At 32.6% G+C, this 12,125-nt stretch overlaps 1 protein-coding gene across 4 annotated transcripts in view; it reads left to right on the top strand.

The window, feature by feature from the left end:
- sv (paired box protein shaven) overlaps positions 1–12,125 on the top strand; it is an 81,967-nt gene that overhangs the window by 24,546 nt on the left and 45,296 nt on the right. Inside the window, exons 2-3 of one of the 4 annotated variants that reach the window (XM_090115986.1) lie at positions 1,830–2,007; positions 2,491–2,541. In XM_090115986.1, the coding sequence (XP_089972112.1) occupies positions 1,866–2,007; positions 2,491–2,541 (193 nt within the window). In that variant the 5' untranslated portion in view covers positions 1,830–1,865. Of the gene's footprint in view, positions 1–1,829; positions 2,008–2,475; positions 2,542–12,125 lie in introns of all 4 variants that reach the window. The other 3 variants (XM_090115984.1, XM_090115987.1, XM_090115985.1) reach the window with 3 other exon arrangements.

The following is a 12,125-nucleotide window of genomic DNA, read 5'->3' as shown; positions in this document are numbered from 1 at the left end:
ATCATGTGTTCTGTATGGTATTGTAAAAATGATTCCCATAGCCTTGCGCATCGCGTTTTTGTTGAACTTCAAGTGATAAGTGATAGCGATTTATTAAATATTCCAAAAAAACATAAACTATAGAATAAGTTTATTAACCTTAGCGTTATTACCAAGATAAATAAAAATAATTAAAGTAAGTACATAATATATGTGCTATATTCAGACAATAAGCTTTCTTTTTGCTAAAATTATTTTGATTTGATTATTCTATGTATTAATCGTATAGTATTAATCGAGATAGATACCAACTATTCTCACGTTGTAGTTACAAATATTCGCATTTATTATTTAAGAATTATTACTAGGTTGGTTTCATATATAAACTTACAGCAAACAGTGCATATCCATACTAATATTATAAATGCGAAAGTAACTCTGTCTGTCTGTCTGTTACTCAATCACGCCTTAACTACTGAACCAATTTGCATGAAATTTGGTATAGAGATATTTTATTATCCGAAAAGGCTACTTTTTATCCCAGGAAATAGGATAGGTTTTATCCCGGAAATCCCACGGGAACGGGAACTATGCGGGTTTTTCTTTGACTGCGCGGGCGAAGCTGCGGGTGGAAAGCTAGTTTTGTATATTTTGAACAATAGAAGGTTTGCAAGGACATTGCGGGAAGTTTTGCAAAAGATGGATGTGGCTTTTATTTTAAAAACATATTTTTATAAGATGTATAAAGAAATAGTGATTTTTGAAAACTATTTATGACGATGATATAATTAAGTAGGTAAAAGTATATCAATTTATTATAGAAATGTACGATTTTTTTCAACTTTCCAATTATTTAGGCTCTAAAATACTTTCGCTACCTTTTTGGTACTCGGCTAAAATTTACACTAAGTATACCTTTTATTCTAGACATAAATCTATATTATGTAATTTGTAAACAATATGAACTAAATCGATTCAATAATAATTATTATCCTCTAAAAACAAACAAACTTAACATCTAAACAATTTTAATTGAATTCTACGTACGATATAACAAAAAAAACGAACAAAACCAGAAGCAGCGGCTAGTTAATAATTTATACTGAGCATTGTATTCGTAAATCATAGTAACGCGAAAACAATGGCTGGCCCGGGCACGAACCTGGGACTTTCATACAAAACATTAGGAAACGGAACCAACTGATTTATATTCTGGCTTTAGGTTATCTGTGGTTTAACACTAGATTATAATATTCATTATGTAGCTGTGTTATTTAGTCATTTAGATATTTATTTCGACTTTTGCGAATTGAGGCAGAAAATATTTAGTCACAAATTTTTTAGAAGCTGCATTTTTCTCATAAAACAACGAGTTTTTCGATCTATGCAAGACCGTAACAATCAATTTTCTCGACACTCGAATTGCCTGGTAGAGAACACCGCACACGTGCAAGCCCAATTTTATCCATACTAATATTATAAATGCGAAAGTAACTCTGTCTGTCTGTCTGTTACTCAATCACGCCTAAACTACTGAACCAATTTGCATGAAATTTGGTATGGAGATATTTTGATACCCGAGAAAGGACATAGGCTACCTTTTATTGCGAAATATGTACCACGGGCGAAGCCGGGGCGGACCTCTAGCTGCTCCGCGCGGTTTCACCCCCGTGGCTCCACTCCTGTTACCCGTAGCGTGATGAAATATAGCCTATAACCTTCCTCGATAAATGGGCTATCTAACACCGAACACCGAACACCGAATTTAAAAAAAAGTGTGGATTAGTGCGTTCAAACAAACAAACTCTTCAGCTTTATAATATTAGTATAGATTAAAGCAATTGTTCCAGGATGCACTCGCGGTAACAGCTCAATGATACACCAGGATGGACCTGCACACGCCGCTGGTGGTCCACGGGTATGAGCACGCGCCACTGCTCGAGGTGGAGGGGATGGATGGGCCCCAGAAGCTGCTGCACCCCCCCATACAGAGTCAAGAGCTGATGAGCAATGACCATAGGAATGGAGGTGAGGGTTCTGGAAATTTACTCGGATATTATTTCGTGTGTGATTCAAAAGCGAAAACACTACCGCACCGAGGAAGGTTTATTGAGAAAGAGTTAAGAAATGAATATTCAGATTTCTGCCTCAAGTTGAAATTAGAAAGTACATTCAATATTTCGGAATTCATACCTACTTGTGAATATCGGCTTTTTCTATTAATGCATCTTTGCATTTGTTTCTGTATTCGTTTGATTGAACTGTCTGTCTATCAAAGACAACACACAAATAAAACACAAAATAATTTGTACAACAATAAATATTCAAAGAACTTGTTTTACGTTTCAAAAGTGCTTCTAGAAGAAGTCTAATTGAATAAATAAATTTTTGAGTTTGAGTTTGAGTGCAAATGCTTTTATTTATTTATTCATTCATTCCCACTTATATCTTACGATGAATCATTATATCGAGAGCAGATGTGCTTATCTAACATAGAGTACGAATTTTCAGATGAGCAGTACCACGCCCACAGCAGCAACCAGAGCGGAGACGGTAAGTCAGGTAGTTGAATTACTATTCTTTATAGTAATTTATTTTATTATTTTATTGACGTCTGGACTATACATTAGGATCATTTCGAATGTATAGTACGGACTACGGTACACTTTAAGGATTCGATTTTTGAAACGATGTTGATATTTTTTGTTTAAAAATCGAATTTTTTACATTAAAATTATTACAAAGTAAATAAAAAATTTATGAGTTTCATGTTCTTAGTAGGTATATTATTTCAAACACTTTCTTGAGTTTTATTTATTTGTTTTAGGTATTTAAACAGTCGATACTACTTACGCAATTACGCATGCTTTGATTTTTATATGTTCGACTTAAAATATGCAACGGAATATGAATTTTTGAAGATTTGAACAGATATTCCAGACGTGCCAAAAGTAAATAAAATATAACTAAATGATTATAAAATAGAAATGAGAATCCATTATGAATATAGAAAAATACTAAAGAAAGCTGAGTGAATGTTAAGTGAAAGTAAAGAATAACAATACCGTTATGCAAGCAGATCGGATTCAAAACACAATTAAATTGTGTTCAGTAATTACCTACTTTTTTGTAAACATTATTACAAAATCCACTGTTATGATTTGATTAGATTTTCATAAAATTATCAATTATGAATTTAACTTTTGTTTAAAAATAAAATAGTTTCACTTATAATCAAATTTTAATAAAATTTATAATCATAATATAAAAAAATAGATACCTACAGAGCCTACTATAATCCATTATAAAAAAAATCAACAATACCGTTATTAAAGGTTACAAATTTGTTTTCGTAGAAATCGAACCCGGTACACTAAAAGTATTATTCCATGTGAATATTCCAATACGACGATACAGACAGACGATGAGTCACTAAAATTTGAATTATGTATGGATGAACTGTTTGTGGTGCGAGTGGTAGCGGTTTTATAAGCGGATTTTAAAGTAAGCATAGTTGTGTACGTTTTTAGTGAAAAAGCGAGGCTTCGGAAACGAATGCAAACATATTTTATTTTTTACATTTTGTACTTAAGAATATAGGTAACTTTTAGTCCCTTTTAAATGTAATTTTTTTTTCGAACTAAAAACATTGATAGTTCAACGATTTATTGGTTGTTTCGTTTTTTACTTCTGGCTTATACATTACCTACACTTACATGTATTTTACCATCAATATTTTACAGGATATACCTACTTATAGAGATAAAAGTTAGGCACTCTGATTATCATATTTATTTGCTCGCTGTGATTAATACTTTATCATCAGATATTATAAATATACATACATATAGGTTAAGGTACAATCCTTGTTAAGGCCGCCACGCCTACATAGTACATAGCAGCATCTTCACACAATATTTTATGAAAAAATGTGACTCCATGTTCACTATATATCATTATATCCGAAATATATTATTGAGATTTATCTTAATTGTATGAATGACATCAATGATACAAAACAAAATCATAAAATCGACTTTCAATATTTTTTATAATAATTGTGTGTAATAGGGAATATGCATAAAATTTGAAATGGCTTAAAATATTTTTTTCTCGAATACTTATTATCGTAATATTATAATGAAAAGGATTTTTTTATTTATTTATTATTAAACCCCTAAAATAATATTCAAAAAGTGCAGAATAAGGGAGCGAAATTCTAACTTCCAAAACGCGCCACCACTGGTCGAACGAAATGTGACGTCATCTGGCACGACATTGTATTCATCACTCCACAGTAAACACTTAAGGTGAACACCCACTGGACGTGTCATGTCACATGTGACGTCACGCAAAGCGCGCGCAAAATGGCGGTGTTTGAACTTTGAACTGCTTAAAATTTTTAAAAGTTTTAAATTTCATTTTAAAAAATATCTAGAGTATTTTGAAGCCCATTAATATCTTTTTCTACGTTATAAAATAGTAAACTATTAATTTAAGACAAAAAAGAAAAACATGAATATTCGGTATTCCCCATTATTACGAAAAATAATAATTGAATGTGGTTCCAATAAGACATATTTTAATGACTCACTTTCATTGAACACAAAAAAATACGAATCACGATAGGTACAAATTTTGGCTTTTCAATATCAAAATCTATCGCGGTCACTACAACCGCACCACAAAAGCAGCAGCCGGCAAGTAATTTCACAGCGATTTAGTCAAGTGTAAGCGCACAAAAAAGCCCCATTCACCCGCGAGTCGCCATGAATGAGCGGTGGCCCTTTTGGAATATAGGTCATAGTTTTATACGTATTTATATACTAGATATTACACGGGGATTTGCTTGCGTAGTATCTGTATAGGCAGTAGCGATTTTTTGTTTTTTTTTGGGTGTAACTGGTATCTTCTGGTATGCAAAAAAGTTAGAGAAGACCTAGGTTGTAAAATGTAATATTTCAATTTTATTAGGTAATTAGAGTCTAGGTAATTAGAGTTAGAACAACAATTAGAGTTAGATTAGGTAATTAGAGTCTAGAACAACATTTGTCGGGTTAACTTATTGTGCAGTTGATATTTTTCACTAGCAAAACGCTCTAGAGATGTCTGAAATTACGCGGGACAAAACACAATAATAAAATCTGTATCACTCAATAATAACAGCTTTCCGGTGAAATAAGTCTCTACACAGTGTAAACCTAACGTGACTACAATTGTTAAAATTCTTATCAAAATTGTTCGAGTAAAACTTGATTTAAAGTTGAACAGACATCTACAACGGTGCGTGTAAATAATTGATTTTTGCAACAATTACAATAAACGAGCCATTTGTAAATTGTACTAATTTATATAATTGCATGCATTCAATTATAATTCGGAAGTTTGATTAAATCATAATTCCTTTTAATGAGAGCGAAAGAGATTGATTAATATAGTAATTTTATAAAATTGTTTTTATTTGTAAGTGTAATGCAATCTCCGGAAATGCTGTGCTCAATTAAACACTTTTTCTCTATTTGAATATAGATTTTAATTTTATTTAGACATTATTTATTGTAAGAGAATTCAACATGTCTGCCATTGTTAATAATGACTCAATCTAAATATTTAGGTAGGTACTGAGCATTTCAAGTGAATACAATAAATTGTCAAAAAATGGTTAAATTTCAAAATCACTTCCGTAATGTTACTACAGCAGTTACAAACGTGACTGCTTTATTGTTTACAAAAAAAATGTATGTACAGCGTTCAGTTTGGGTGATAATTGTGTAATATCTGAAATGACTGATCCAATTTTGATAACAATTTTATTGGGAGAAAGTCTTATCTTCGAACCAATTATAATAATCTAGATTTTAGTCTAGTCTTTTATTTTAGTTTTTTTTAGTCTCTTTTTTTAGTCTGTTTTAAAAATACGACAACATAACTACTAATATTTTAATGTATAATATTTATATCTTTAATAACATAAAATCTGCAACAGTTCCACTACTGTAAATTCTCTTTTACATTTTACAAATCTAAGGTTTAACCTACAAGTGACACATGATAACATAATATACAAAGTCTATTAATATAAAAAATACTGAAAACTCCCTCAATACATTATACACATATTTTATACTCTATTCTATAACATCCGTAAGTCCTGGCCCCGATATTTAGTAGTCACGCACAACGAAAGCGAAATTCAAGAAAAAACGCTACGTGACCGTCGCCCTGAGCGGCAAGCGGTGAACTAATATAGGTATGGACTATAGATAGCGATAAAATTGGAACTTTTTCAAATTTCGAATACGGCGTTCTTTTTTCAAATTCTAGGAGCTGGTTGACGGGTTAGTTTTTTTTTCGAATTTAGAGCGTTTTTTGAGTTTGAGGTTAAAAAGGATTTTTAATTTGTGATGCTTAATTGACTAAGTGGTTATGGAATTAGTACCTAGATATACGACATTGAGATATATCTACATATGGAGACGACACGCGCCTACATCACTTATGTTCCGCTCAACATAAGCCATATGGCTTAACTGCACGCTCATTTTTTATATGTTTTATAGTGAAAAGCATCAAATATGCCTTCGTGTGTGTTACGAATTTACCATATTGCACATATACATAATACAAATAATACGGAAAAGTGACTAACATAACTTTTCATCGGTAAGTTAGATATAGAGCAAAAAAATGGCGCCCAGATTTTGTTCGTGGTGTCTCCTCCATACGTAGTAATATTATCTCAATGACTATAATACAAGAATTATTATCTGTAGAGAAGAAAGTAGTTATGTATGTATGTTTATAATGTTTTTACACAAACTAATGGACCGATTTCAAACCTTCAAAGCTACATTTTAATTTTTAAGTTACATGCATGAGTCATGATACAAGTAGACTAGGTATAATTACTATTTACTAGTATAGTAGATATTATATTATCTGTGCTTTAATATTACTTCGTTTTTATCAGTTATCGATCTAGTAACTATTTCCAGAGGATAAAAAAAGCAAATATCCATACATTTCTTGCTCCCATGCACCAAGTTCCCAGGGAAGTGGCTGCGGTCGCGGGTTCGATTACTTTCTCAGCTGATGTGTCGAGATTGGTTCCGGTTTTCTTGGCCCATGCGTTTTTATATGGACGGGTTTAAATCCGGATTTTTTTCTGTTGGGGTAAAAAATTGATGGATTTAAATCGGTTAAAATTGCGGTAATGACGCGGTTGTATTTTATTACAAGCGACATAATAAATGATAGAATAATCAAGATAATATTATCTTGCAGAAATACTCTTGTTTAATAATGGAATCACTTTATAAGTCGGTTGAAAATTGTACCACAAATCACTTTCTTAAAAATGACAACAAAAAACCAGCAAACAAGAAAATCATTACAATATTAATATCACGCAAATATAAATTATATTATCAGTATATTTTTTTATCGAAAACCGGTTTATTGAAACGAGGGTCACGCCTTCGAGTCCCGTCGCGTAACAAATTGGATAGTCTGTGTTACAAACTTGATTTTAAATCAATACTAATATTATAAATGCGAAAGTAACTCTGTCTGTCTGTCTGTTACTCAATCACGCCTTAACTACTGAACCAATTTGCATGAAATTTGGTATAGAGATATTTTGATACCCGAGAAAGGACATAGGCCACTTTTTATTGCGAAATATATGTACAATAATATCAAGTAGTAGTTAATAATAATATCAAATCTTTTTTATTTCTTACTTTTCCGTTTTTGAAGTCGGTTGTTTTTAACGCAGTTATTTTTATTTATTACTTTTTAGTGTATTTTTCTACACGAATCAAACGAGCCCAAACTCGATAAAGTTGAGTCAATATATTACTGAGTTCCTATATGGCCACCTTCCGATTCCATCATCAAATCAGCTTCATGTCATGATAATGTTTCATCGCTATCAAATTTACATACGTATACAAAATTTCAGCTCAATCGGTTACCGGGAAGTGAATCAAAGTTACTTGCTACATATCAACTTAGTCATCGAGTACAGACAAAAATGCTCATAAAATAAAAACTAAGGTTGGGTCGCCTAAGATCGGATGTGACATAAGATCGGATGCATGGAATAACTCGCAAACTAGGCAATATTCTCTACTGCTACCAACACTACTAGATCCGCCATTTTGTTCTGCCCCTCTCTTCACTCTGCGGCCGGCCAGCGACCAGACGGGACGTGTACACAGGTGATTCAGCAGAAAAGGTGTATTTTGTGGCGAAAATCGTCGATCCGATCTTACCTACAAAATTTTGATGGCTCATTGTGGAGAGTACTTTCATTGAAATAATGTAATTAATTATTTTGGGGCAGAATTAGCGAATCCTCTTTCCATCTGTATACTTTGATTACGCCTAGGACGTTCACAACCCAAGATCCGATCTTCCCTCCCAATGCCGAAGATCGGACCGAAGTTTAGCTCTTGACTGCGCCTTATGCAATAATGCGCAATAATTATTAACTTTTAATATATTTAACTATCCAATGACGCTATGACTATCAGACCTTAGGTACATTTTCATTATTTAGTCCTAGAACACGGAGGATAAAAGTTTGAGAAACTTAATTAGGATGAGGAGGGAAGACCGGACTAAAAAAACGCAATAAAAAAAAAACTTTCTTTGTCAAATTTTTTGAGGAATTTCCTGACTCAATCATTGATGCTCAATGTATAGACGTAAGTCCGGATGTTTTCCTAATGTTAACATTATTATTAAACGCATAGAAGTGAAGATACTACATAGTCCGATCTTCGGCCGAACTGTTATTTTCTTCACTATGGTAAGTCGAAAAAAGTCTGCTTTTTAGGCTCTAAATTTGCTTAGATAGATAGCATCTACGCAAACCAAAAAATTAGGGGTTAAACAATATTTCTTTGTCATCAATTTACAGTTGACCGCAACAGAAAAACGACATCGAATCATGAGAAATAAAATAAAAAATACAGTAGGTACGTATAAAATTTTCGGCATATGCGTCCGATCTTAGGCGACCCAACCTTACTGGGCCTATCCGAAAAAAAAAAAAATTATGGGACCAATTCGACACCATCCCGCATCGAACAAAAAAACAATCACGTAAATCGGTTCAGAAACCTCGGAGTAATCGGTGTACATACATAAAAAAAAATATACTGGCCGAATTGATAACCACATAAAATCGCATGGAGAGCTTAATTTTCATTAAAGGCTCTAATCGCACGGAAAGCCAAATTTTCACAAAAAAGCTCTAATCGCACGGAGAGCTTAATTTTCGCAAAAAGCTCTAATCGCACAGAAAGCTTAATTTTCATAAAAAGCTCTAATCGAACAGAAAGCTTAATTTTCATAAAAAGCTCTAATCGCATGGAGAGCTTAATTTTCACAAAAAGCTCTATTCGCACGTAAAGTTTAATTTTCACATAAAAGCTCTAATCGCACGGAGAGCTTAATTTTCACAAAAAGCTCTCATCGCACGGAGAGCTTAATTTCCACAAAAAGCTCTAATCCCATGGAGAGCTTAATTTTCACAAAAAGCTCTATTCGCACGTAAAGTTTAATTTTCACATAAAAGCTCTAATCGCACGGAGAGCTTAATTTTCACAAATAGCTCATATCGCACGGAGAGCTTAATTTTCACAAAAATCTCTAATCGCACGGAAAGCTTAATATTCACTATAGTCTGTCCACTATAAGAATTGCTTTTTGACAGCTCGACGGGTGATACCAGAAGTGATGTTCAAACGATTATCGATTGTGATACCATTTCAATTAGATATAAATTCAAAATATTATCATAAATCGAATCAGGTACGTAAATAATAATTACAACGTACCTAAACGTATCTACTAATAAGATATGTAATAATAAGACCACATATCTATGCATTGTAAGTTAAAACTAAACTAAACTAATATTTTATTATTTATTGGTTTCTATCTTACAATTTGGTTTTCTTTACGTTTAAATTATATAACACTAGCTTCCGCCCGCGACTCCGTCCGCGCGGATGTCGGTCTTCGCGTGGATGGTTCATTTCTCCATTTTGAGTAACTCTGACAATAACATCTTATAAAATATATCTATTGGACTCAAATACGGCTAGGCCTATAATAATACCCAACGTGTGTTCGCTGTTCTACAGAACAACGTCTATGGATAAAACTGAAAAATTAAGATTATTTTTTTTCTTCGTATTTTTTCAGGATAAAAAGTATCCTATTTTACGCCCAGGATAATAAGGTATAATTATACCAAGTTTCATCGAAATCGAACCGTTAGTTTTCACGTGATGTCTTCACATACAGACAGACAGACAGACAAAAATTTTTTTAATCACATATTTGGGTTTGGTATCGATCCAGTAACGCGTGAAGCTGTCAAAAATGGACAGAGTATAATAAAAATAACTACGTTAAAAACAACCGACTTCAAAAACGGAAAAGTAAGAAATAAAAAAGATTTGACATTATTATTTACTACATATTATTTATATGTGCTATTTATTAAAAAGGTTTGATGTCGGTGCACGGGCTTAATACTAAGTGCTTAATGTTCGGCACCAACTTCAAACCTATTTAATAAATAGCACATCCATACTAATATTATAAATGCGAAAGTAACTCTGTCTGTCTGTTACTCAATCACGCCTTAAACTATTGAACCAATTTGCATGAAATTTGGTATAGAGATATTTTGATACCCGAGAAAGGACATAGGCCACTTTTTATTGCGAAATATGTACCACGGGCGAAGCCGGGGCGGACCGCTAGTAGATATATAAATTTATGATGATATTATTTAAAATTTCAATTTAAGATACTCAATATCGCCAAAATTGATGAACTGATTCTGATGAAACTTTTGAAAAGTTTTGAAGGTTAGAGTTGTATCTATACGTTGTATAGAGTACTAGAAGATGACTTCGATTTTTCCTAAATTCTGTCATCTTTACAAATGGGAATAAGTAATCAATGTAGAAATGTTAGAGTAAAACTCATACCTAGCTGGTTAAAACCACTTTTGACTGCAATAATCAGTCAAAAGAGGTTAAGTCCGATGCCTTCAGTTATAAGCTGTTCGTCCGTTCTGTTATAATGATTTTTGCAGACTTCGTGAGTTGTTATGACGGGTTTATGTCAAAAGAATACCTACACTTACCGACTGGCAAATCTATTTTATACTTTAGACTTTTAGCATTTAGACTTTTTTATGGAATATAAAACAAATGTTATTTCAGTATCTAGGTACACATAAAACGTCTAAATACAAACACAATATAACAAAAACAGATTCATATATATGTAATACTAGCGGTCCGCCCCGGCTTCGCCCGTGGTACATATTTCGCAATAAAAAGTAGCCTATGTCCTTTCTCAGGTATCAAAACATCTCCATACCAAATTTCATGCAAATTGGTTCAGTAGGTAGTTTAAAGTTTTAGGCGTGATTGAGTAACAGACAGACAGACAGAGTTACTTTCATTTATAATATTAGTATGGATGTACCTACCTACCGATCAGTCTTTATCCATAAATATAATGAAGCTATTGGGAACTAAGAAAACCAAAAAAGCAATTTCCTATTAAAAAATCTCCACATCTTACATTTTAAAACACAGGACAGAGACAGCTGTATATTCCTTCGTTCCGCTCGATTATCCCGCCTCACTTAATTTTTGACAGCTCACCGCCCAATCAAATTTAATTCTAAATTCGTAATTGACATAAAACAAAGCCTTCTACAGTTAATCGATTTAATACCTTAGTACGTTGTAATAGATTTGCTTTTGAAATTGTGATTAATTCGAGAAAGCTTACGATAATTGGAAACAAATGTCTTTATTTAAATAGAACTGTTTGTAATTACTGAATCGATTTTAATAAGGTTTTTTGTGAGTGATAGTATTAAAAATCTTTGTTAAAGCTTTCAGCTACATAAATAGGTAATTGTGAATAAGTATGGCATCTAATAATGTGACACTTTCTTTTGTTAATTTCACATTGTTAAAATATTATTTTTGACATTAATATTTAATTTAACGATGTCAATTAACAAACATTTTCAAATTTCTATTCTTGCATAGGTTCTTTCTATTAGGAACTAGCGGTCCGCCCCGGCTTCGCCGATGGTA

The sequence above is a fragment of the Colias eurytheme genome, chromosome 24 (assembly GCF_061535395.1).
Source record: "Colias eurytheme isolate Ceu_HAF_F1 chromosome 24, ilColEury1 Martin Lab GWU primary, whole genome shotgun sequence".
NCBI classification, from domain to species: Eukaryota; Metazoa; Arthropoda; class Insecta; order Lepidoptera; family Pieridae; genus Colias; species Colias eurytheme.
Note: the sequence above shows the minus strand (reverse complement) of the source record. Positions and strands in the feature narration are given on the sequence as shown.